This window comes from Antechinus flavipes, chromosome 5 (genome assembly GCF_016432865.1).
Source record: "Antechinus flavipes isolate AdamAnt ecotype Samford, QLD, Australia chromosome 5, AdamAnt_v2, whole genome shotgun sequence".
Classification (NCBI taxonomy): Eukaryota; Metazoa; Chordata; class Mammalia; order Dasyuromorphia; family Dasyuridae; genus Antechinus; species Antechinus flavipes.
The window spans coordinates 153,333,024-153,360,587 of record NC_067402.1 but is presented as its reverse complement, the minus strand read 5'-3'; the positions used below and the strand labels follow the sequence as shown (position 1 = coordinate 153,360,587).

Sequence of the window (27,564 nt, the reverse complement as noted above, 5' to 3'; positions counted from 1 at the left end):
GACGAAGGAGAAAAGGATTTCAGGCATGGAAGATAGCCAGTGAAAAATGCCTAAGGTCAAGAAATGGAATAGCTTATATTAGTAACAACCAGGAAGCCAATGTCACTGAATTACAGGCTAAATCCAAGAGAGATTTGTTTAAGAAAGGATCCAAAAGGAACATGTTTTAAAGGATTTGAAAATATATATGAAAGATTTTGTACTTCATCCTAGAGAAAATAATGTCATAAGTATATATACTTCTATTAACATATTCTGTCACAATAAGTTGCATTTTTTACATATTTGTTTATTTTGGAGAGTCCACAAAGAGCTGGTAAATTGGATTGGATAAAAAAAAAATTCCATCCTAGCTCTTATTTAATAGACCAGAAGCTGAAGGGATTGGGATTTAAACCTTTGTATTTTTCACCAAATACTTAACAGTGTTCTTGGAATATTATTAGTTCATATTCTTGTTTAGAAAAGAATAATACAGAAATGTCTTTTAGAACTCCTCTTTTTTATATTTCTTTTTTTTTTTTTTTTTGGTCATGTTAATAGTCTCTCTAACTTGTTTTGTGTTTGTTTTAATACATTTAGGTACGTGTATTCACATTTTCAGTTGGTCAGCATAATTATGACAGAGGCCCAATACAGTGGATGGCCTGTGAAAACAAAGGTAACTATTCTATTTTTCTGAGTATATATAATGTACAAATATATAATAAAATTGATTATATAGGACTTTCAGAGGGCATCTAGTCCCTCACTTTGAGAGAGAAGGAAATTGAAGCCCAGAGATATTTTTGAAATCTAATTTTACACAGGAATTTATCACCATAGGTAGGATTTGTACCCCTGACTCTGTAAGCAGAGGTTTCTAATTTTATGTGTTCTACTTTGGGAGCCTGAAGAAGCTGAAGGACAGGCCTTTTCTAACATTAAAGTGTTTAAGTAATTGAAGGAAATGATAAATTTTAGCTAGAGTTAAATGAAAATTAAAATATCATATTTCTCCAATTAAATTTAATGACCTTCCCTCTTCCCCCCCCCAAAAAAAAAAAAAAAAAAAAAAAACCCAACACATCTATAGGCTGCTTGTTGGTCTATAGCCCATTAGATTAAGAACTCTTTTCTCCTCTAGAGTCAATATTATTTCCATTATACCACACTGCCTCATAATGTACTTCATAAGAGGGTACCTTCTACAATGGTACAATGGAAGGTTTGCTGGGTTCTGTATACTCTAATTTTGGAACAAATTCATATTATGTATACCTTGAACAATTATTGAGATACATTTAATACTAAGTATATGTATCTTTTAAGAAATCAAAAATTAGATCAGGGCTATAATAATAGTAGTTGAAGCAAACATTAGGATAATTGAATCCCAAATCCTTCTCTTCTACTTAAAATATCAGTATGATTTTCATTTTTAAAATGCATTTTCTTAATTAAAACATAGTCTAGCTTAAAAATACGAACCAATACCAAGATAATTCTTAAGGAATGTGAATTGAACTGAAATGAGAATATTAAACCAGTAAAAAATATTTTTTAAAAAAATTTCACTAGTCGCATAAGGTGAGTTAAAAATTTGATTAGTACCTTCAATTAGAAGAAATTTTAATATTGCTACTTTACATTTTTTTCCCTAAAACCATTAAAGTTATATTTTTTCTTGAAATTATTGCTTTATCTATTTAAATAAAAGTTAAATCTAAGATGTATGTAAATACACAATATTACCCTGTGCTATAGTGATAACTGAATAGTAAATTTACTGATAAGTAAAACTATTACTTAAACTGTCTTGGAAGCTTCAAGGTGACCCTTCTGTGGTGGAATATATCAGAATGATTTGAACCCATATTTTCCAGAAATGTGTGATTAATCTTAATTTTTGATTTGATCCTTAATGAATAATGTAAAGATATATTTACTATTCAGGTTGACATTTAAATATCAATCACATGATTTTGTTTCTTCTCTGGCAGCACTCATTTGGATTAATATTAGTATCCTACTGCTTTATACCCATGTATGAAAATTCATTTTATTTCTCTTTAAAAGCAATTAATTAAGAGGTCTGTCATAATGTCCATTTTTGCATTTTACCATCAATTTATTTTAGTGATAGTTCATTGCTTTTTTAAAAAAAATAGAGTTTTAGTGATCTATTTTGTATTCCACAAACCAGAAATTAGCCTATAAATCTAAGAAATGTATTTCTTTAATTTTGGGTAATAGAGTTATATCTTTTGTTTATTTCAGGTTACTATTATGAAATTCCTTCCATTGGAGCTATAAGGATCAATACTCAGGTAGGACTGTAACCTCAAACTGATTTACAGAAGAGCAAGATGTTAATTTTATATAAAACTTTAAAAAACATGAAAGGAAGAAAACAAATTAGAAAATGATGTTTACCATGATGTAAAAAAATACACTTAAAGTTATGAGTATTTTTAAATTTATGTGATCATTATTTTTTTCTGTTTCAATATTTACTACATATAGCAAAACCCAAGCAAAACAATGTCAATGTCCTTTTATCTTCATAATAAATGACTATAACAGAAAATAAATACAATGGAATTTTACTAAAATTTCAGCTCTACAATTTTAACCTAATTTTTTTTGTAAAGACATGTATTATAACTTTCAATGATATGAAATTATATATGTATATATAAAACACACATGTGTGTACACAGGTGTGTTCCTGTATGTTGATGTTTATACACAAAGGTATTAATGTTTCTTGTTCAATCACACATAGTACCTAGATGCCAAGTTTGAGATACAATTGAATCAAGGTCTTCCTCACACCAACACACTCTGCCATGTTTTGCTGTCATAGAATTTTAGACACAGAAGAGACCTCATTTGTGATCTAGTCCAAGCCATATCCAAAAGGAATCCTTACAGTGATATAAATGATACTTGACAATTAATCATGTAGCCTTTTTTTAAAACTTCCTATGAGGCAAAACTCATTTCATAACAAGAAAGATTATTAAAATTTTGAAGAGAATTGTTCTCTTTCTTCCTCAGATAATACTATCGGTTTCCCTTTGCAGCATGTAATACAGCAACTCTAACCTACCCTAGAGTCACTATAGGAATATCTCAAGTAGCTGCTCTTTCAAAATTTCCTTCTTATATATCAGAGATACCTCACAATGGTTCTAGCTGTCTGTGATTAATATAAGAATTTCCCAGATATCTATGATACACTATGCAGCCTTCTCTCTCACGTTCACAGCTTCTAGAAATGTTCTCCCAAGTTTATACTACTCTCTAGGTCCGCATCTACTCACAGTCATAAGTCACAAATTCCATGTTAATATGTAATTTTCTAGGCAGCTAAGGGACCCAATCAATTCAAGACAGGGGCTTTTAACAAAATAGCATAGTAAGAGGAAAGCAAGTTCCTCAAATACAGATACCATCAAGGTTCACAAGAGGAAAACAAGTGGAGGGCATGAACATTGGAATCTCGTGTGACTAGAAAACACGTAGAGAAGAAACTCACTCCTTCTATGGTGTTACCAGTTTTCTCTGATGGTACCATTGTGTTGCTCCTACTGTGCTTGATCTCTGCTAAGTCTCTAATGGTTCTCCACTGCTCTAATCGTCCCTTATATGTCTCATGGAAATAGGATATGTAGTAGTGGAGAGTGTCTCTCATATTCCAATTACTGGCTTCAAGTTCTGTCATAGAGGACGTTTTGTTCTAAAGAATAGGTTTTTTGTGGTAGAGAAGACAAAGCATGTATGGTTTCATTATTTTCTGCAATATTAATATGAAACACATACATATGTATACACATATACATGAGCACCTAAACACAAATACAAATATATAGGAGTGTATTATATATATATATATATGGCATCTTTGTATATACATTCACACATGTATATGTGTATATATATATATATATATATATGCATCCATATATAGGAAATGTATGTGTGTGTGTATATATATCAAAAGAACTAGTAGATACCATTTTTAATTGGGGCTTTATATATTGTTTATTTATGTTTATCGAAGCATCTAGTGAACAGAATGGAAAGAATATTAGACTTGGAATAATACTAGAGCTGGGTGACACTGTATAAATCATTTAACCCCTCTCAACCTTGGTTTTCTCATATTAAAAGTGGGAGGATATAACAACACATATTACAGGATTGTTGTAAGGATCAACTGAAATAACATAAAAGTAAAGCACTTGGCAAACTTTGAATTCCTATATAAATGTTACCTGTTGTTCAAACTACTGTGTAATTAAATAGGTTTCAACTGTGGCTGTTATTCATTAGAATAGAGTAGACCAAGTATAGAAATTGAAAAAAAAATGAGGTCAATGTCTTTCTGTGTCTAAATTAGTAAGAAAAAAATCAAGTTTTTTTGGTGTATTTTTGAAATCAAACCATATATCTCTGGGATTCATTTATATTACATGTAAAAGGAGATGATTAGAATAGTTTAGGAGTTTTTAATCTGCGGTCTGTGTACTTGGTTCTTTATATAATTTGGTAACTGCATGCCAATTGATTAATTTGTCAGCTTTTTTACTTTCTTTTTTTACCTTTAAGAACATTATTCCAGGCTTCACCAATTTTTCGAAGGAATTTATGACCAAAAAAAAAAAAAAAAAAGATTTGGAATTCCTGGATTAGATAAACTGTAGTATCCATTCCAGTTCCAAATTTGTTTAATTCTAACTTTTGCATTAGGTCAAATTTAACTCCAACCATCAATATAATAAAAATACATTCACAATCAATTTGGTAGCAAAATGGTCAAAAGATAATTCAAGGCATGGTGAACACCTACAAATCTGCAGTAAGAAGCTTTCTAAAGGAAGATTATAAGTGAGAGTTTACTTTAAAAGACAATTAGGTTAAAAAAAAAAAAAAGGCAAACAAGCCAAAACGTCACATTTGTATAACAAAACCCTGACATCAATTTGTTTACTTATAATATGAGATGATGGAAGACTATAGTGTAATTTAAGTGATTATATGTTATTTTTGAAAAAAATTGCCTGTTCATATAGCTGTTGCCTAAAAAATCATAATCAACATTATTATAGAATGAGAGTCCACATTTTAAAAATAACATGCAATTTGTTTAAAATGTAAACAATGAATACATCCAGTGCTGAAATAAAACAGCAACTGTATTTCAGTCTACTGTGGAGATTTGACTCAGGATTTCATTTATTTGTTTATATGTTTAAATGTAATTTTGAATTTCAGGCCATTTTTGATATGAAAGAAAACTTGGGCTTGCTTTATTTATTTTAAGATCAGCACTCCACCATGTAAACCGGGGTTTTCAGTAGTTCCTTTTAGAAGACAAACAAAAATTAAAAAAAAAATTAAAACTATCTTCTTTTTATGCCTGAAGAAAATAGCCTGATTGATTGTTCCAGGATGAGAAATAGGATGGAATATGCCACATAAATAGAACAAGCCACATGTTATTGACTCAAAGCATGATAGGATAGAAATATCACTTCATATAGTCCATGGTAGGAATCTTCTTTAAGATGTTAATTCCCCATTATTTCATCTAATTTGATTTTATATCAATTTTCCTTCATTTTGATATATTTATACTTTTTTGTTATCATTTGTTAAGTGAATGACTTTTATATCATTTGAATAGGAATATTTGGATGTGCTGGGAAGACCAATGGTTTTGGCAGGTGACAGAGCTAAGCAAGTCCAGTGGACTAATGTATACTTGGATGCACTGGTAAGATTTTCTGTTGTTTATACAAAAATAGATATCATAATTCTGGCATACTAATAATTCATACCTACTTCTCTGGCATTCCTCTCTCTCTGCCACTTCCCCATAAATATGACTTGTAGAACATGCTGTTATGTTTTTGGTTTATAATTCTCAATGTGCAGAGGATTTTTCCATTTTTTCAATTAAATTATATCAGAATTCTCAAGTTAATTATAACTATGGGGAAAATATAATTATTTTATATGAATTATGAATTTTCATATTCACATTTAATATATGTTACTAAAACAGTATTGACAAATATTAACATGAAATAGTTTTATCTTTCAAATATTTGTACGGGTTTAATAACTATTAAGCACAAATATATTGAAAGCATGGAGCTTTATTTACAAAGATGAAATAAGATCTAGACTCTGAATTTTTAGTTTGTAATAAAACACAGGACAATAAAAAATGACTACAAATTTCTTAAGTTTAATGGAATATATTAGCAGTAGAATAGAGATAGGAAATACTATGCAATTATAAAGAATTATAGGAAAGATATGAAGTTCTATGTAATTTTAAAGACTGAAGAGTTCATTACTACTTAGTATATAAAGATTTAAAACATACTTGTTTATTAATTAAATCCAAATGTACATGCAAGGTAAAAAATCTGCATAATGATCCCATCTATTGTTGAAAATCGTTATCTAATTCACTCTTAGAATGAGTAGTATGGTGGTATATAGTGGTATAGTATATCCTTAGATGAAGACTGATGATGCATACCTGTATATAACTGTTCAGCAGTTCTTTTCCTTCTCAGCCTAGACTACCTTCCCTTTTTACACTTACTCTGGTGATTCCTACCCCAGAAAAGTGTCACATTTACAAAAGTACTGCCAATCCTGTCTGAATAACAAAGTTTAGCAGTGAACAAACCCCATTTACTATATTCCTATTTATTTTCAATAAGAATAATCTTTCCTTTATTGTCAGTTTTATACAATTCTGTATACCCTAATGTTTCCAAATTCTTGACTACTGTAATTTTGATATATCTAACTCCTACTTTTTTGAAAAAATTCACTATCATCTAAAGCAATATGGTTCATTTTTGCAAAGATCTAATTATCAGAAAATTTTTCTTTATGTTGAATTGAAATTGGCTTTCTTCACTTCAACAGTTTTGAATTTCCTAGTTTTTATTTCCAAGGCCAAGCAGAACAAATCTGCCTCTTCAAAAATGGCAGTCTTTCAAATATCTAAATATCCAAATATAGCTATTTTGGCCTCTCTAGGTAATCTCTTGCCCAAACTCAAACATCTGTAGTTTTTTTCAATTGATCCTTATGACAGTGCTTCTAGCCTCTTCACCATCAGTCAGCCTCTTGAGATAAGTTTCTTCTTGGCAAAGTTCATATTAAAATAACATGGTAGAAATGGTATCCATTTTACATAAACTGGGAAGATTTTCAATAAAAGGGCCAGGGAAGCCATCCAATTGGACTGTAGGACTAAGGCTTGAACTGGGCTTTTGCTTCCTTGTCATCTGGGAAAAGTTTTATATATGGCTAAGCTGGGGTCCTGGCAGTTTGAGTGATATTCCTGTTGCTGTGTAGCATGTCTTTCTGCTCCATTTTTGCTGCCATGGTAATATGGTGAAGGAAGATATAGCAATATGCATTTTTTCTTAGCAATTGTAAGGTTTCTGTTTTAATATTTTATCTTGTATAAAAGAGATCTGGCCTCATGAAGACCTGGCTGTGTGATCCTGGTCAAGTCACTTAATCTCTCCATGCTTTAGGCATCCTGAAGTATATAAGTTGCAGCATTGTTAAGAGTTTTCTTACCAGGAAATATCAATAAAACCACAACTCTAATTCCTACCATATCATCTTAATTAAAATTTTATGATCCACACATGTTTAATTATGTTTGAATTCATCACTGAGATAGCATGAACTGGTCCTGGTTCAGAATAAATGTCATTGCCAAAACTAAAACACATAGCCCTACATATAAGCTCTATGTGAGTTGTAATAATAATAAGAACTAAAATCTACATTACCCTATAAGATTTATAATGCACTTTACATGTTAATATTATTCTTGTTTTATACACAAGGAAAGCGGTTTGTCTGGATTGACACAGCTAGCAAGTGTTTGAAGCAAAATCTGATCTCATGCCTTTCTGAGTTCAAATCTGGCATTCAGTCTACCATGCTATCTAGTTTACTTTCTGTGTACCCTACAGAGTGTAAAGAAGGAATTAAGGCCTCAGAATTGTACCTTGGAGAATGCCTATAATTAAAAACAAATCTAGTAAAGGAAACTGTAGGATTCCTCAAGGAATCTCATCCATCCTTTATTGCTAGATATTGTAATTATGTTAATATAGTCTAATTTCTCATTTAATTCACATTCTTTTTCCTCATCCTGTGGACTCGTATGAAAGCCATAGTCTATGAGAACCCTTAATTTTTGGTGTCTTTTTTTTTTCCTTTGTGAGTTATGTCAAAATAACTGTCTTTTCTCATACTTATGTAAGTTGCTGTTTTTTAAAATCTAAATACATTACTTAATGGGTATTTTTGTTTCATCTTCAAAGTTTTATTCTATCATTCTAGTCAGGTGAAATTTTCTAATATCTCCATTCATCCGCCACATATTCCTCTCAAATCTCCATCATTTCCAAATTAAGGAAGCAAGTTGTATGATTACATAAAAATAACAAATAAAAATATGTTTTAATATATACATACTGCTACAGATCTGTGATTTTATCAGTATTTGGGCCTTCCAGTGTTGTTCTTACCTTTGCTGATATGGAATGGGAATTCATCTATAATTTATAATTTTGAACATTCACCTTGGAAATTACAAAGTTAAGCTAAGCATCTTAACCACATTCATATAGTTAATGTGTCAGAGGCAAGACTTAAATCCAGGTCTTCCTAAAACTAGAGCCAAATATCTATTATTCTAGACTGTCTTATTTAATGCTTATTTATACTTTTAAATTTAGACATGCTTTTTTGCTAGTTTAAAAAAAAACCCCAACAGGTATTACATGTGGTGATTGCATTATGATGATGCAGCCTTAATTTGATTAAATCAGTTTTGAAATTAGATTACCTAAGAGTCAGGGAAAGAGTTTTGGTAATTCCTGGAAATTCCATTACCTACAGGATCATTTATTGCTAACATGAACTGCCTTACAATGGCTATGCTAATTTATATTAAGGCCTATGCCAGGGATTGCAAAGGTTAATGAAATTACTAAAACTACATAATTTATTTTCCTGGGTCAAATGTTAATTTTTCTTTACAAAACACTAAAGTTGTGATACTATTATCCTTATTGGTAATTCTTCTTAGTGCTTAGGGACCTTATTAAAATTAGTATGAATGTCCTGGAAATAAAATGCTGATTCAATAACCTTTCCCCCAGTTAGTTGCCCTTATTTTGCTGAATATGATACAGAACACGAAGAGCAAGATACTCTTCTCTTCTGGCTACTTATCCGTTGGTTCTTGTAAAATAAACAGATACAGGAAGTTGGACAAAAAATAAGCACTATTAGCTGCAATCATGTCTTCTGATATAGATAAAGCGAGACTTGCTTACCTCAATCCATGCTAAAAATACTGCTGAACCTTCATCTCAACCTCCCATAGTTCACACAATCAACAAAAGTTGTGCTATGGTCATAGTGTTTCAATTTCTGTAAGACTATCATGGGACACTGTGTGACTTAGAAAAGCAATTATTGTGCCCTGCTGTATTTCCTATGGCCAAAAGTTCATTGACCGGAATGTCTGGTTTTCTGTTGAAGTTCCAACTGATAGGCTAAGTGATGTTAAGACAAAGTTCATGTGGTCTCTAAGTATGTCCTTTCAACCTGGAAAAAAAAAAGTTGATTTTAATGAAGCCAAAACACTGCATGCTGGGTGGATTGAATTGTTTTATATAGCAGAATATCCTGAAGAATATCCATAAACTGTCTTACAAAATCCTAGGGCACAATTATAGAGATGTCACAGACTTCTACACTTCATTTAACAAACATTTTTTAAGTGATTAATCTATGTTGAAGGGTACTAAATGCTATAAGACATACATAAAAGAATAAGAGACTGTTCCTAACCTCAAGAAATTTACTATCAAACAGGGTACATGAGCAAGACACTAAATAGCTAAGGGGTTACACAGGAGATGCTCAATATGTTTTTATGTGCTGAATAAAAACAAAAATAATTATACTAGCAAAGTTAAATTGGATGAGTGGCATAAGAAAAGTATAGGAAATATTACAGAAATTCAGGAGGAAGAGATCAGTACTAGCTTTTGGGATAGGTGGTGCAGTAGTAGGGTGAAAGTAATCAAGAAAAGAGCCACTAAAGAATATGCTATATGACCCAGCCTTTGTGGGATGGGATTGATATGGTTTGGGGGGAGAGGACGAGGATGGATTTTCTAATTAAGAGAACATTTATAACTAAAGGCAGAGTCAAAAAAGGATCCTTCCAAAACTAACAAAGACAATTCAATCTGGCTAGACCCCAATATAGGTAAGCAAAAAATGGAGAATAACAATTTCACAAGGTTAGGTTGGGGGAGATCAGAAAGAGTTTCATAGTAATATGTCCTTGTGGCCCAGCAGTGGAGAACATGGACAAAGGTTAACACAGGAAGGGCAGATATGGATGGATTGTAGTTTGTGTTATCATAGAAAGTGTGGGCATTCATGAGATCACTGACTGAGGAAATTTAGTTAGGAGTTGAATTTTATTCACTTACCCAATACAGAGACCCAATACAATTAAAATATTTTGGAGAAAGGAAGTAACATTATCAGGTCTCTGCATTAGAAATATTCATAACCAAGTCATAGGATAGACTAGAAAGCTGAAACCACTTAGATTTACAATGAATTTCTATGTGAGCACTTCAAGAATACAATGAAAATTCCAAAGAAAATTATGGTTAAAAGGCTAAAATTCAAATATAACTATATGTGTTTGTAATTTATCTTTCACAATTATGAAAATTGAATATACATTCTAAACCCTACTGGAGGGAGCTCATGGGAAGGAAGGTCTTTACTTGGATTATTTTATTTTAAAAATTGCATATTTATAGGTATTATAATATATAGGTATAAATACTAATTTTTAAGTATTTTTTTGATTTATGAAAGGCAACACTATAGGGGAGACAACAGAGGGTCATGGGGTAGTTGAAAGGAAAGGGAACTTGTGACAGAGTAAAGAAATTGTTTCTCCATGTTACAGCTCTCCCCAAATCTCTCTTCTTTCCACAATTCTCATTCCTACCAGCTTGAATTGATTTTAGGTTCAGTTACATGTGTAGATTTAAACCATAGTAAACTAAGGAAATTGATTTTAGAGAACAGATTGGTTGTGGTCCTTTCAAAGAAACCTTGAGGTTATATATTATTATGTGTTACAAGTTGTAGTCCCCAGCCATAATCTCTGCATTTGGAATGAATAGTTGATTCATGCCAGCTACTTGGTACCTATGTGACCAAAAGCAAGGCTCATTACTGTTCTACATCTCAGTTTCCAATCAATTATAAAAGTAGGCAGGCGTAGACCAGATGATCATGGAGCACTCTCCAAGTTCTAAATATACTTTAAAACCTGTAATCCTAAAATAAAAAGTATCTTCACTGGTAAATTTATATTCTTAAAATAAATTATTTTAATAGTATTATTTTGAAAATACCACTTTCAAATTTCAAAGTGTCAAACATGGTTTGGGTAAGAGATCAGGAGTATCAGAAATTTATTGTTCCTTTTGGTACATTTCCGGGTGGCTAACCCATGGATATTTATGTAACAATTGATACCCAATCATTTTAAATTTCAGATTACCTATTATATACTGATTCAGTATATCAGTATATATTATTTTTTTGCTGAAATTTCTGGAAATTTACTATTGTTTGGTTTTAAAAGAAAAGAAATTTATTGTGCTATGCTCCCTTTTCTACTTTACCATCAAATGCATAATTTTACTCCTGAGACAGGCTTTAGAATGTACATTTCTTGAAAGATAGGACTAAATATAACATGAGAAAGCTAAAGGGTCAGAAGTATGATAATCTATATTAATAAGGAATTATTATTGTAGTCTTCTAAGTTGGCTTAAGATCATAACTCCAGAGCATGAAAGAGACTAGAATTGAATTAAATTAGATGAAGACAGGTCAAGATTTTAATAGAATGAAAAATGAAAATTGTAGAGTTGTTGATTGCGGGTGGCCCTGCTATCAGATGAATTGTTGTTATGTCAGTGAAAGTATGAGCTGAGTTGCTGAAACATTTGTAGGTTGGTGATCATTTCTGTGGCTTGATAAAAGCTCTTTGTGATGCTCTTATAGTATTAGTTAATATTGCATGTTTTAACAACTGTCTAAAATTTCCTTATTTCTTCCCAAAAAATGTCAAAATTGCAATGGGACTTTCTCAGAACATAGGATTACAATGCATCTTCCAAAATTTGATAAACAGTTTTTATTTTCACTCTTTATAAACCAAGAATAAAATACCTCTCAGAAGAATCAACGGCTAATGCATTTTTATGATACTGAATTTGAGTATAGTTCTTTAATGTATAATTCCAGCCTCTTAGTTACTCACCATGCTACAATTTAACATATTCTTTTTCTTTCTTTCTTTCTTTCTTTCTTTCTTTCTTTCTTTCTTTCTTTCTTTCTTTCTTTCTTTCTTTTTTTTTTTTAAGGAACTGGGTCTTGTGATTACTGGAACACTTCCTGTCTTCAATTTAACAGGCCAAGAGGAAAATAAAGGCAACATTAAGGTTTAAAATTAATTCATATTATTATTATTTTAATGATAATAACTGATGAAAGTGTGAGCTGAACTTCTCTATGGTTAAGATACTTGATCAAGGAAATACCCACATTATAACCATTTTCTGAAGAATGAAAAAAAAAAAAACAAAACTAAAAGTCGTTTGTCTGCAAAATGAAAAATTGGCATTAGCTGCATATTATTCTAAAAGTCACTCTCTTATGTTGCTATTACTAAATGCAAACAATAAGAGCCAGATTTCAGATTTGGGGGAAAATCTTGGCATGACAAATATTTTGACAGTCGTATATATGAGTTTGCAAAAGGAATCCAAGAAGCATCCATGACCAGAGATCATAGCAAATGCATGCTATATGTAGCCTAAACTAATGCCAGATAAAGTAACTTAATATTTTTTTAAATCATTCATTTGTAATTCTAAAAAGTCAATTTAATTAGTAAATCATATGAGTTTAGGGTTTCAACAACACTTTTTGTAACTTTATAGATTGTCAAGGATCTGACCATGGAAAAATACAAACTGAGTGTATGATCTCCAACAGGCCACTTAACCATTTTAAGATTCTGCCTTTGACACATACTAGCCTTGCAATAAAGAGCAGGCATTTAATCCTTGGTATTCCTATTAACTTTCTATTAAAAATAGAAGTTGTAGAAAATGTGCTAACCGTATTGGTAGAGGGGGTTTCTTCATTTAGGAGTTCCTTATACCAATGAATTAAGTCTAGTCTCTCTCAATAGCTGTCTGAATATTTTTAGTCTACAAAGAAGACTTTTTATAATTTTATTTTAGGAAATTGTATCCCACCATTTTATAATCATGTCAAAGAGATATTAATCATCTGATTAATGATAATGATATTAAATCATCAAAAAGATTTGCATTTTTTCTATGATGTGTAAAAAGAATGTGATAGCTGATCATAGTTACTAAACTAAAAAAAATCCTTGTGTAATATAATTATAACAGAATATTCTTCCACATGTCAGATGTTATGTAACTTATGAAAAAGAGTTTTATGATAGTAAACCATGTATACCCATATAATGAAATTAGCTTTAAAAAAATTATAAACTGCTACTAAAAAGACTCATTATATATACATGTCCAGCTTTCCCTATGAGAACCTTTGTAATTTAGTTGAAATATCTAATACTTTTTTTAAAAATTAAGTTAAACAAAACTTAAATAAATTAAATTTCTGAAATTTTCTACTAGAACCAATTGATTCTTGGTGTAATGGGAGTTGATGTGTCTTTAGAAGATATCAAAAGACTTACACCACGATTTACGGTAAGTTGCAGTTTCTCCTTTTGGCTAGACTTACCACGATGCAATTCAGCACAATACATTTAAGTCCTATATTCAAACTTAATTTATAATCATTCAGGGCATTTGAGTTGACATGTATGCATGTCATTTTGTGCAAAAGTCAGTTTGCTAAATACTATGGGTTATAATAACAGTAAGAAAGATAATGACCTCTTGCCCTTAAATACGTTATAATCTAGTACGGTAGCTAAGTGATACAGTGGATAGAGTGCTAGATCTGGAGTCTGGAAGACTCATCTTCCTAAGTTCATATTCAGCCTCAATCACTTACTGACTGTATGATACTAGACAAGTCACATAACAAGTCACATAACCCTGTTTGCCTCAGTTCCTTATCTGTAAAATGGCCTGGAGAAAGAAATGGCAAAGCATTTCTGTATTTTTGCCAAAGAAAAGCCCAAATGAATTCACAAAGAATTAAAGACAATTGAAATGACAACAATATACTTGCTAAGCCCTTTATTTATAAAAATATAAATGTATGAAATATACAAAACTATGAGAATTCAAAGAAAAGAAAAAGTATTCTGGATAGAAGGATAAAAAATGGTTTCATTCATCATTTGAGTTGAACTTTAAAGGGCAGTTTAGATTTCAATGAGCAAATATGGAATTCCCAGGATATTCTACCTGAAAAAATTAATAGAAGCAAGTGATAGAAGTAGGAAAGAGTCAATCATCTGGTTTGAAGCTAAAAGTTTAGAAAAATACAAGGATGGACAGAAGCAGCTACACCCAAAGAAAGAACACTGGGAAATGAATATAAATTGCTTGCATTTTTGTTTTTCTTCCCGGGTTATTTATACCTCCTGAATCCAGTTCTCCCTGTGCAACAAGAGAACTGTTCGGTTTTGCACACATATATTGTATCTAGGATATACTGTACCTATTCAACATGTAAAGGACTGCTTGCCATCTGGGGGAGGGAGAGGAGGGACAGGGGAAAAATCGGAACAGAAGTGAGTGCAAGGGATAATGTTGTAAAAAATTACCTTGGCATGGGTTCTGTCAAAAAGTTATTTTAAAAAAATAAATAAATAAAAATAAAAATTAAAAAAAAAAAAGAAAGAAAAGTAAATACATTGGTTGTTGATGTTAAAAGTTTGGGCTAAAATCAGGCAATGGGAGAGCTAATGAAGGTTTTTCTAAAAGAAATGATAACTACTATGCATTAGGAATATTCATCTAGCAGATTGATAAGAATATGTAAGCATTAAAACCACCCAAAACTATAATTATCTGTTTTACAGGTACTGAATTTTCCTTTCAGTTCAAGAAATTAAAATATGTCAATTTTAAAAGATTTTTATAAAGGATATTGGATACTTAAAAAAAACAGAACTAGATGATTTTTTCAATCCTATCTGTATCCTAGATTCGATACTCAGAAGAAAGGTTAGGTCCTGAAATTTAAGATGTAGTAGTCTTTGCATAGATGTGATAAATGAATCTTTGGGAATAGATAAGATCAACAAAGAGGGAAGTAGGGAGAAATATGATTACTGACCAAAGAAGTCTGAGAACAGACTTGGGGGAGGGGAGGAATGCTTTTATTTAAGGAATGGGAAAAGAATTAGAGCCAGAAGTTGAGTAAAGTAGGATTCAAGAAAATACAGTAAAATAAAGCCAAAAGAAGAAAGAGTTTCAAGAAATGGGATATTCACAACCAGAAATGCTACAAGAACAGTCAAGGAAGATGAGGAATGAGAAAAGGGCATTTGCTTGGAAAAATTGATAACTTTCCAGAGAGCAGTTTCAGTATAGAAGAGAATATGGAATGAAGGACAAAGGGGTTCTTTCATTTAATATGACAGGATGGAGGAAAATTAAAGAAAAATTGTAAGTTTTGAGAGGCTGAGCATACTTCTGGCAGATAGTATGACTTTTCTCATTAATCATTAAGGTTATCTTCTAAGACTGATGTAAGACACTTGGAATATACAGGCTTGAAGAGATTGACAATATTTGGGAAAGCAATTGTGGAGATTTAAGGAACAGAAAATTTGCTAAGGAGCAACAGAATTTAAACAGCATTAGGGCTGTAGTAAATTGTATCAATACTGGAAAAATGCCTATGGATACCCAATAGCCTCCATGTCCAGAGAAACTATGCAGAAATCTACATATCTCTTTTTTGCTAATTAGTTTGACTCATCTCCAAAGAAATTCCCTGTACTGTAGGCATTTATCAGAAAGCACTAAGAACAAAACATAAACCAAAACTGCAAAGACTTTTTATTATCAAGGGATTAAAACTAGCACACTTAATAATAATGTATTTCTTGCATTGCATTCTTGGTTTCTGAAATATTTTAGATCAGATATCAATATTTCAATATAATTGGTTTCATTCATAATCCTAAATATTTTATTCCATATATTTAAAAATTGTAGGCTTTATTAGATTATCAAAAGTGGCCCATGACATAAAAAAGTTAAGCATCTCTGGCTCTTTGTTTCACCCTTAAAACTACCAAAAATAAAAGAGTATTGCTTTTTGATAAATAAGGAAGATACTTAAGAGTTGCCATTCACTATGGCATAAACACTTATGTATCGATTAAATTATCTTAAAAGGAATGACTTAGATTTTCAAATATCTTTCACTGAACTATTGCATTTACATAATTTTCTTTTTTCAGCTTTGTCCAAATGGTTACTATTTTGCAATCGATCCTAATGGCTATGTGTTGCTACATCCTAATCTTCAGCCAAAGGTATGAAAATGTTATTTGTTCAGAAATTAAATAATTGTCTTAGAATAATCACTGTCTAATATCACATCTATATATTTATCATGTTGACCTAAATATAAGTTAAAACAAACAACAACAAAAAATACAACTTATGTTAGTTGGCTTCATTTCACAATTAAGGAAAATTATCTTGCTAAATATAGATGTATTAGTATTAGTGCAGTTTTAAGTTTTAATAACTTCAGAAGTATAAATGCTCCAAACTTAGAGAATGCAACATTTGAAAGATGATTTACACTTTCAAAATATTAATAGGATTCTTATAAAAATTCAATTCAACTACTATCTTGTGCTCTGTCACAGTAATCAGTTTTTAATTTTGTAAAATTTTTCAAGCATTGCTCAAGAACTAAAAGAACTGCATTTATTGGATGATCTTAAACTAACATTACAAATTAGATTTTGATAGATATATGGGGAAAAAAATGTCTAGCCAGACCAGGTGAGTGAGGTGTCAAGCAAAAGTCCCCCTTACCATTCCACCATACTAGGAAAATGTCTTCCAAAAAACTGTTAAACATACAATGCACAAAGATAGGGTGGCTGTTCTTCTTAAAATTGAAATAGAAAATTTATTCAAAACTCATAAAACTAAACAACCAATTTAAATAACAAATTCCAAGTAATATTTTTGTACATTTGTATTATTACTATTTCTGGGTTTATTAAAGCTCAAATCTGAACCAAGATTTTTGGGGTACCCTACATAATATGAAAGAAAACTCCGTATTTTCATTTTCCTTACCAATTGGTAAACACCTCATCTTTCATGTCTATTAATTCTGATTCTCTTTCAAAGTCCTTTGGCTTATCTCAAGTCTCTGAGTAGGACTATATTATATTAGGAAAATAATATAGAAATAAAGTAACAACTTTATAAATATTAATAATGTTTTTCCTTCATTTCTTCAATACTTCCCATACTCTGTTATTCAGAGACTTGTTCAATACATCTCCTGATTTTTTTTTTTTTTTTGTCACTGTCTTCTCAGGCATCCTTAAAATAGAAGTAGAATTAAATTATTAAAACTATTAGGGCAAGATGGAGGAATGACTAAAATTTATGACTCAAGACAATTGCTTCTCAAAGTAGATGGTCTCAGAAAGGGAATTAATTGAACATAGCACATTTACTAAACCTTAGTTCTTCTATTCCAAATTTTTTAATTTATTTTTATAGCAAACAAAACTTCTGACATATTTAGAATTTTCTTACTAGTTGACATTTTAGACTTTATTTTTCTAGCCAAAATCTTCCATGTGAATTCAATATTTTATCCCCCCATTTGCATTTATATCCATCTTTAAGTGTCCTTTTGGCTTATTTTTAATATATATTATTAGTATTATTATAGTGTATATTAGTAGTGTAATGGTTTGGAATAACATGATGCAGCATTTAACCATTGCATGATATCACTTTACAATTTTAAATGAAATATAAACTTTCCTTTCAAGATAGTTTTAGAAAGTAATTTTGCATCATTTTTTGTAGGGCACTGATAGAATACAAGCACAGGAAATTATGAACTCAGAACAGATGCTAATTCCTGCTAGACTCCTGCTCTCAATCCTCTCTAACCACCAAAATAGGGTACCATGTAACCTCTGACTTTTTCAACAGTTTTTAAGAGAAATACAAGAGGTATCATTTCAAAAAAAAAGAGCATTTTACTTTTTAGAGGCAAAGAGTAAAAATAGGCTTTTGTAGGAAAATGTTCTATTTAGAAAATACTTGTCTATATTTGTTTCCCTTAATAGCATAGGAGTCTAAATTTATAATTGCTAGTTCAGTAATAGATGAAATTTATCCTGGTATCCAGCAGCAAGCTATTTATTTCCTTCACCCAGGTCATGAACCATGGGGCCTGGAGAAGAAATGTTCTTTTACTGACCTAAAGAGTTAGGGGAACAAGCTACTTAGAAATAAAGTTTTCACTCAGAAAGTTTTTAATTCAATACTACTCAGGAGACACTATTTGACAGACTTGGCATAAGAGCATACTTCCAGATGTCAAAGTTGTGTTAGATAATGGCTGGCATTGTAGGAAAGGCCCAGCATGGTGCCAGTCTATGGAGTTGCACCTGAACCACCTATGGGCCATGACTTTCCATGCCCTCCCTGCCAGAGAAGTAGGGCAACGCCCGCGCAGAGAAAGTAGAAAAATTCTTGTATTCAAATGAATCTTTTTAAATTCTCAAAAAATAATGTTGTTAACCAGGCAGTCAGCAAACCTTCAACTCAGTGGTACATAAGCATATTCTTCAAATTTTTAATAATTATTGTCAATTAGCTTGGAATAGTAAGGATATTGGACCAATGGATAGAAAACTGGCCTGAAAGTCAGGAAAATCTGACTTTAGATCTTCCTTCTGACTCACTCACCGTATGTGACCCTGGGAAAGTTTTATAAATTTTCAGTGCTCTAGGCAAATCTCTAAGACTAAAAATTGCAGAGGAGCTGAATTGCATTGTTATAGGAAGTTTCCTTATTTGAGAGTTCTCTATACCACTGAAAGCAAAGATCTATTATAACACCTAGTGAAAGTTTTTTAGCATGTTGGTATCATCTGCTTTGGGACTTATAGGAAGAAATGAGCAAGAATTTATTTTAATATTTTTACTTATTATAAAAATGTTAATATTTAATGTTCTTGTCACAAAATGTATAACTTAGTTTTTTGCATGTGTGATTTGATAGTAGTCTGTAACTAGTCACTGTTTATCAAGATTAAGTGTCAAATACTTATTTCAAACTAAAATGATTTAAGACAAATGAAATTTAGAAATGAGTTTATGGGGGGGGGGGGGAAGTATCTAAAAATTCCAGATCCCTTCAGGCCTTGACAAAATGAAGATTGAAATATCACTAAAGCCCTTGCCTTGGGTGCATTAGGTTAATCACTCTATTTATCTGATGGTACCAAAAAAAAAAAAAAAAAAAATCCAAGCAGTTGTCCTAATTAATGAAATCATTTAAATATCACCACCTTTCCATTTCAGTGGTGATATATATATATGTAATATAATGTATGTGATAATATGTATTAAATATATCATTGTTTGCAAAATTTTAGTTTGTATTATGCTTGTACAATAACATTTCACTTATTTAAATTAGCATAATTTATCCTGTATTTTTCATATCCTTATGAAATAAGAAGCCATTTTTCTTACTATTTTTGAAGCAGTATTTCAGGGCACTATATTTAGATAATTTTAAATGAAAAGATACTATGAAGACATAGGTGCATAGAATTGTTCTGAATGTGTTCTTTTCTCCTAAATATGTTTCTAAAATAACCATTAAGTGTGCTTTTGAATTTTTTATTATTAACAGGTCAGATTTTATGGTTGCCATTTTGTTGGTGCATGCTAAACAGATTGATACAAGAAACTTCTTAAACCTATGGCATAGTGTAAGAATCTAAATAGACCATTTCAATTTAATCAAATCTAATTTTAAACCTAGATAGATAATATCATATCATCTAACATACTAATTCAACTAATCTGAACCTTTCTCAGAAATTCATCAATAGAAATAAAGCAAAATAGAGTCAATATATAACTTCTACAAGGTGTGGTTGTATTATATTTTAAAGGATATTTAATTTTGTGTTCTGTTTTCTTTCTGAAAATATGTAATCTGAATTTTAAAAATAATCAGAAATGTGAATTATCACACTTTTTATCTTTTACATTTTGACCACCAACATCTCAAGAGTTTCTTTAATTACAATGATTTCATTAATCTTTGGATCCAATCTATTAGTATTATCTGGGTTTAATCACTTCTGTAAAGAAATTCAGGAATTAAGTTAAAATACATAAAACCAAGTTCTTATTTTCTCATTACTTTTCTATGGAAGGATAATATTCTATCCTCTATTAGAAAAATAAATAAGAGTCTTGAATTTCCACTGATTTATAAAGGGAAAATTTTTAGAATCCTAAAATTTAAATTTTCAGGGATCATGTAAACTCTAGCTATAAGTAATTTCATGTTTAATTTGAGAATTGTAGCTAGAAAAAATATCTTTAAAATAAACCACTATCTCTCAATATGCATATATTTTGCCAATCAAAACATAAATCCGATGATTTTGTATAGAAAGAATTAGAATTCTGCATTTTTTTTTCTAGCCACATTTTCTCTCATCGACTAAGGACATTTTTTTTTAAGTTTTCACTTGTCCAGCTTAAGCTTTCTTTGGTTATAAATGTATAATTATAAATACTCACAAGTATAAATAAGTTTAAAAGGAATTTCTCACTCTTAGGAAAATGTCATTAGGAGAAAAAGTTAAATTTCATCAAGAGAATGCAAGACCTTCATATGTTAAAGCATTAAATTATAAATTGCTACTTTTTGTTGCTTCAGCCTATTGGTGTAGGTATACCAACAGTTAATTTAAGAAAAAGAAGGCCCAATGTTCAGGTAACTGTGATTGAAGGTAGTTATTAGTGCTTTAAGCTATGCTAAACTGTAGCAAAAATTAAGCTTTATTCACAAAAGCTTTCAAGTGTTGAATGAGAAGGCTGTTGGTTTTGTTTTTTTTTAAATATATGGCTTCCAAAGCATGGAATGCGCATCCTTTATTAAATTGAAGCAAAACTGTCATTAATGACAGTAATGGATGTGCATTAACTAATTGCTGCTAGTAAAAGTGATGCAATAATAATATTAATAAAGTTATAGATTTTTTTAAACATTATACATTATGATTATAATGTTTCATTAAGTTTTCCTTTCCAATATTGGTTAAATAGCTTTCAAAATAGAAGTCAATATAATGTGGGCAGTCCAAGTTTTACAAAACACTGGTTCTCAACAAAATTATATTCCATATTTCTAGAAGTTTAATGGGAAGAAATAATTTTAAGTATTTCTCCTCCATCAGCTGTGAAATATGTCCAATGTAACTTCTGAAAATAACCAAAACTCCGTAATACAACTGGGAATTTGTATACATTGAAATACCAAAGAAATACTGTATGCCTTTTGCCATCTTGTTTGTAGGACTCGTTAGCAGAATAAGGTTTTGATATATATGTATATTTAATTAGTTATCTTTGTATATATATGCTTCATTAACTGTAATGGTAAAAAGAAACTGTTTAGACACATATCTAAAAATATTTTTACCTTTTAGGAGAGTATTTATATTGTACTAAGCCTAATAAATGATTTTTGTAGCTCCATTTTTTTTAATAAAAAAACTAATTATAGAGAAAGAAGGAAAGTAAAGAAAAGTAAATCTGACAATTTTAATATCATTATTAATACAATTTTTGTGGAATAAGGAAGAGTAGTAGGAAAGTAATATAGGAGTGAATTAGAACACTTACAATTAAAAATGTGACTATGCTAAATGACTTTACACAAGTTACTTAACCTCTCTGGGCTATACTTTCTTCACCTACAAATAAGAAAATTGAACTGGATCATCCTTAAAATCTCTTAGAGCTCTAAATCTATGTTCCAAATGGCACTATGACTGAAAGCTAGGCATCTGCCTAGAGCAAGGTTTTTTGTGTTGTTTAATGGTGAGGCAGTACAGTCCAGGGAGATGATTTCAAAGGTATATGAGACATACTGATTCCAATGCTCTCTAGTAATTGTTTCCTCCATGTTCTTCTGTTTTTTCATCTATAAATGAAGTAGATGAACTATATTATCTCTGAGGCCCTTTTCATCTTTGTAATTCTATATGGCTTTTTTTGCATAAGACTTGTCTTTTATGTTTCTTTTTAAAAAAACAGTTTAAATGCCTTTTCTCTGTATTACATTGACATGAAATTATTTAATTCTAATCTTTTGGCATGTTTCAGTTTTTTTTTTTTTGGTTTTTTTTTTTTTTTTTTTTTTTTTTTAATATTTGCTTGTGTTCTTTTGTGGTCATGGGAATTTTAGTGAATCTCCATTCCAGTGGTAAATTCAATTGCATGTAGAAAGTAGAATGTTAAAAAAAAATTGAGAGAATTTTTGTTCTTTCAGCAAAAATTCAAAATGGCAAACTAGCAACTACCTTACTATTAAATATATATATTTACTATTTTATGGGGGAAAATAAATTTATGAGGAGTCATGTATATTTGTATTGCCACTAATTAATGCTAATCATAACATCAACTTTCATTTTAAATAGAAATATGCCATTCCACATAACCTTTTCTCCATAATAACCCTGAGAAATAGGGAAGTCACTTATTAATATTCTAATTTTATAGGTGGGAAATTTTTAAAAACTAAGAATCAGGGGTGAGCAATTCCAACTGTTTTCTAATGACAAGAGAAGAGACTAGAATCAGTGTCGTGGGGGCAGTTGGGTGGTCTGGTACATAAATCAATGGACTTTGAACTAGGAAGTTTTAAGTTCAAATCAGATACTACATCAGATATTTCATAATTATATAAGAAGTCATTTAACTTCTCTTAACTTAAATTTCCTAATCTGTAAAAATGGGAATAAAACACTTTGTAAAAATGTGAGCTACTACTATTATATTTTCAAGGACATCCTGTTGTCTTTAACCTTTTCAGTCACAATTCTATTGTTGATTCCAATAAATATGGTTTGCCAGATTGCCATTTTAAATGAATTTAATTCATTGACTTAAAGATTTGTGGTTTTTTTTCCTCTTTGTTTTCTTTCTTTCTCTTCCTTTTCTTTTTTTACCATTTCATTTTCTTCTATCTTTGTATGTTGGAATGGGACGTGAACATCATAATGACAATTCTTCCATGACAATGCCTCCATGCATGCTGTTTGGGTCTGGTCATGCTATGCATTATCCATTGCATGTAAGACAATGATTTTACTTCTGTTTACATTTTGCCATTTTGACTATTTTGGACGGAACATTAAAAAACCTTTATGCTGATATGGTGGTGTCTGTGTGATGAAGATGATTGATTTCCTGTGACAATATAAAAAAAAATTGGCAACACTTTGATTCATCTATTTATGGCAATGGCTGGGCTCTCCAACATTCCCATTTATGAGATTAAATACATTATAATTCTTCTAAGGAAACAGGTTTTCAAAGCAACATACTACTATCATGAGAGCTGAAAACAAAAAACATATCCATCTATCGCCTAACTTTTTTGTTTTCTCCAATTTTGTTTATTCCAGATCAAATAACTGAAGATGCATATATTATGTGCATAACAGTCCAGTTTTTGATAAAACAGCAAATTTGTTAGTGATTAATGAAAAAAAAATCTGCTTTCTTTTCAACAACATAAATTATCCTTCACAAAAATCCATATGTATCCAATAGTCTATTTATTTATTTGTAGGTGTGTTTGTTTGTTAGGATAGAACTAGTCATAGAAATGTCAAAAGAGTTTATCTATAAATAAAGTGTATTCTTATTCAGAAAGCTGTTATGGGATAAAAGGATATATTTTATTGGGAAGTCTGTATCAGCTAGAACTCTAGTTTACTTTTCACCTTCAAAAAAGCCCTACCCTCTTAATTAAATCCACTGTAGGAGTACTGTAGTACCAATTTAGTTACAAAAATGGAAAATTTATACCTGTTAATATTTTAAGAAACCATCTCTAGTTCTGTGGTTGGTAGGACCCTAAATAATGTTGTTATACATACCATTTGTGTGTATGCACACACATATTTTTTGTGCCAAACTTCCTGAATGTAGATTATTTTCCTTCTTTATTGTATCCCCAGACCTCTAACATAGTATCTGACATAACAAGTTTTTAATGAATGTGCAATGATTATCAAATAATATATCATTTCATTATTAATGACCATTGATGGTATCTAATCCATATAAAACTTTCCATAGAAACTAGGAATTAGGCTTTATAATTACAATATAAATAAAACTGCTTTTATAAAAACAAGATTACTTTCTATTTCCTGTCTCTAGCCATATAAATTATTCAACATTTTGTCTTTAATCATTTTGTAAATGTCTTTATCCTTCTCTTTTTCTCTCTGTTTTGCTCTTCCTCTCTCTCGGTATAGATACATAACGATGACATGTGTTTGCCCACGTGTATATATTCTCACATATGTGAAATGTGATGTTAAATTAATTATATTGATTCCATTGCCATATAAAATTATTTCCCTTGCCTTAAACTACACTCTGAGCACATATTTGTTATCTCTCTTTTGAGGTTCTATATCTTTTAAAAATCATTTAAAACTAAAGTTATTCTCATGAATAGAGAAAAGGTTATTTTTATATTTTTCTTTTCTTCTTTGTTGCATATATATACACATACATATTTGTTTTATCCAAAACATATTACAGATTATTTAATGAAAATTGTTAAGTTAAAAAAAATGCCATATATGTGTCATCACTATCATCATCACCATCACCAGCTCCTCTATCAGTAAATATTTGCTGAATGCCTCTTTATTAAGCATTTGAGTTTTCAATGTGTAGTTATAGACAATATTATTCTGTATTGTGGATGTGGTAAGTAGATAGAAAAGTAAATCATAGAAAAAATATATACATATAAAATGACGTCCTCCAAAACAGTGTGAATAATTTTACATGAATTGTTGATAGTATATGAAATCTTAATAGACGAATATTAGCAGACATGGAATTTTTTTAAAGCCAATGACAATTAGTGAATTATACCAATTTAAAATTTGTGTACTTTTTCCAGAAAATAAGACTTTTTATCCTTTAAAAGCAATGGGATTCCTTGCTCCTTTATTTGTTCATAGATTCTTTTAGCTTCCTTTGAATTTCAATTTATTTCTTGTTCATTTCTCATAGTAGGTCCCATTCTGCCCTGAATCACTAACATATGTTTTGGTTGATTTATGAGAAAAAATACCCACTCCATTATGTGGGTATCTGTATATCTTTGCCTATTTGCCCATCATATTTAGTTGACTCAGACTCTGAATATCATGAAAAAAAAAATTAGAAAAATACTAAAAAAAGTTTCCTTTTCAGGGTATGATAAATTAAAAATGTACCCCATTTAAATCTCAGAATCACTAGCAATGATCACTTACAAATTCCTATCATATGAAAAGAGATTTGTTTAGGTATTTATTATGCCAGACATTTTAATACATTTAAATTCAATTTAATTAACTTATTAATACACAATATCCAGCATATAATTATTTTAAAAAAAGATATATATTTAGTACTTACTATTTTCTACTGTAGAATCCTAAATCTCAGGAGCCTGTCACCTTGGATTTCCTAGATGCCGAACTGGAGAATGACATCAAAGTGGAGGTAAGTTGAACTAATAGTTAAGAATGAACATTCAGATTTGATGCCCAAAATTACAGTATTAAATAATCCTTTGTTTATGCTATTCCTTCCAAAATGTTGTGTTCAATTTCTGTCCATTCAAGTATGAATTTCCAAAATAAGGAACATACCTTCTCAAGAAGGGGGGGGTGGGGGGGAGATATTTTTATCTTCACATCCTTCTTTTCTAAAATGAATAATAATTCTCTTACACTAACCTTAATTTTTAAATTTCTCCCATTCTTGTTTATGAATAGTTATACATACAATACACTATATCTGTGTGATATTGTAGAAAGAGTGAATTTTGGGATCAGAATATGGGTTCATATCTATGTTAGTTAGGAACTGCGTCACCTCTCTAGCTTTAGTGTCCTCATCTGTAAAATGACAAGTTTGGAATAGTTGACCTGCAGAACTCCTTCTAACTCTGAATTTGTGATGCTTTGATAATGATAATGATGCTTCACTCCTCTGAACTCTAATATTTATAATCTTATATTCTAACTAATCTTATAATCTATCTAATATTTATAATCTATCTTATGACAGTAATTATATTTATCCATCAGAAACAGTCCTTGGTAACAGTGCCAAGGATATGGTTTTGAAATAGGTCTTTCATTCTGATTTCCAGATGCCTTTTGCTTCTCAAGTCTTGCTTTAGAAAGTTTCTCTTTACTTCTAGAGGCAAGGAAAGCCAAAAATACCAATGTAGCATCAAAAAAGTATTGCTGGCACCACTACTTGTTCCTTACAAAGCACAAGGCAGGTACTTGGGTGACATGTCACTTTTATCACCTGAGATGTAGGGCTGTTATATCTTTGGTATCAAATTAGAAACTCCTTGAGGACAGGGGTTGCATCTTGGAGAAAATTTCACTATTTTGTAAACAAGGAGATTAACAGATATAATAAATGCAAGATTCTTTTTTTTAATTGTTAGGTTTTTTAAAACTGAAGAAAGATCCATCCCTAAAATAGCAAAATTAATTGCTTTCCCCCTGGTAAAAACAAATAATTTTATTTGAATATATTTTTGTGCTTTTTTGGATCACTGTGTTGTTTGGATCCCACTGACATCACTTGTAATGTAGATCACAATCTCCATAAACTAACCCTGAAACATTAATTGAAATATGCAGGCTACCTAAATGGCTGGGTTATCTTTTACTCCTGATTGGTCCATCTCTTTTTCTAGTCCTACGTCTTATGTAATACTTTGCACTACTTCTTCTGCATAGTTTGAAAATATTTTGTTGCCTACAGATATTGGCTATGATATTTTCCACTGTCCTTTAAGGAACTACATGTTTAACTCTTCATTCTATATTATTCCAAAAACCAAATATATATTACTACCAGAAGAACAATGAAGTTTTTAAATGACAATTTTACATATGATCTTGGTTATTTTGAAAACTTAATGATAGGTTTTGAGAGAAGCAAAAAATCTTATGGCCATTCCAATTTGTCCTTTTAATATTTCTCTAACCTTAAGAGAATTTTTTGTTCCTACTGTTATGCCAATTCTAATATTTAAAAAATATAAAAATGAATGTAAATTCATAAAAATAATATTTTT

At 30.5% G+C, this 27,564-nt stretch overlaps 1 protein-coding gene and 1 long non-coding RNA gene across 5 annotated transcripts in view; one reads left to right on the top strand and one right to left on the bottom strand.

Annotated features, from left to right (window-relative positions):
- The window catches only part of CACNA2D1 (calcium voltage-gated channel auxiliary subunit alpha2delta 1), a 688,069-nt gene that overhangs the window by 606,499 nt on the left and 54,006 nt on the right, over positions 1-27,564 (top strand). For 2 of the 4 annotated variants that reach the window (XM_051961629.1, XM_051961628.1), the window contains exons 13-20: positions 583-661; positions 2,260-2,309; positions 5,675-5,764; positions 12,525-12,602; positions 13,836-13,910; positions 16,592-16,666; positions 21,091-21,147; positions 25,890-25,961. In XM_051961629.1, coding sequence (XP_051817589.1) covers positions 583-661; positions 2,260-2,309; positions 5,675-5,764; positions 12,525-12,602; positions 13,836-13,910; positions 16,592-16,666; positions 21,091-21,147; positions 25,890-25,961 — 576 coding nt within the window. The remainder of the gene's footprint in view (positions 1-582; positions 662-2,259; positions 2,310-5,674; positions 5,765-12,524; positions 12,603-13,835; positions 13,911-16,591; positions 16,667-21,090; positions 21,148-25,889; positions 25,962-27,564) is intronic. The other 2 variants (XM_051961631.1, XM_051961630.1) reach the window with 1 other exon arrangement.
- On the bottom strand, positions 8,144-25,948 carry LOC127538106 (uncharacterized). The gene is made up of 3 exons (XR_007947675.1): positions 25,875-25,948; positions 12,422-12,559; positions 8,144-9,657 (listed from the first exon to the last, which is right to left on the bottom strand). It is a non-coding gene; the product is annotated as an uncharacterized LOC127538106 (long non-coding RNA).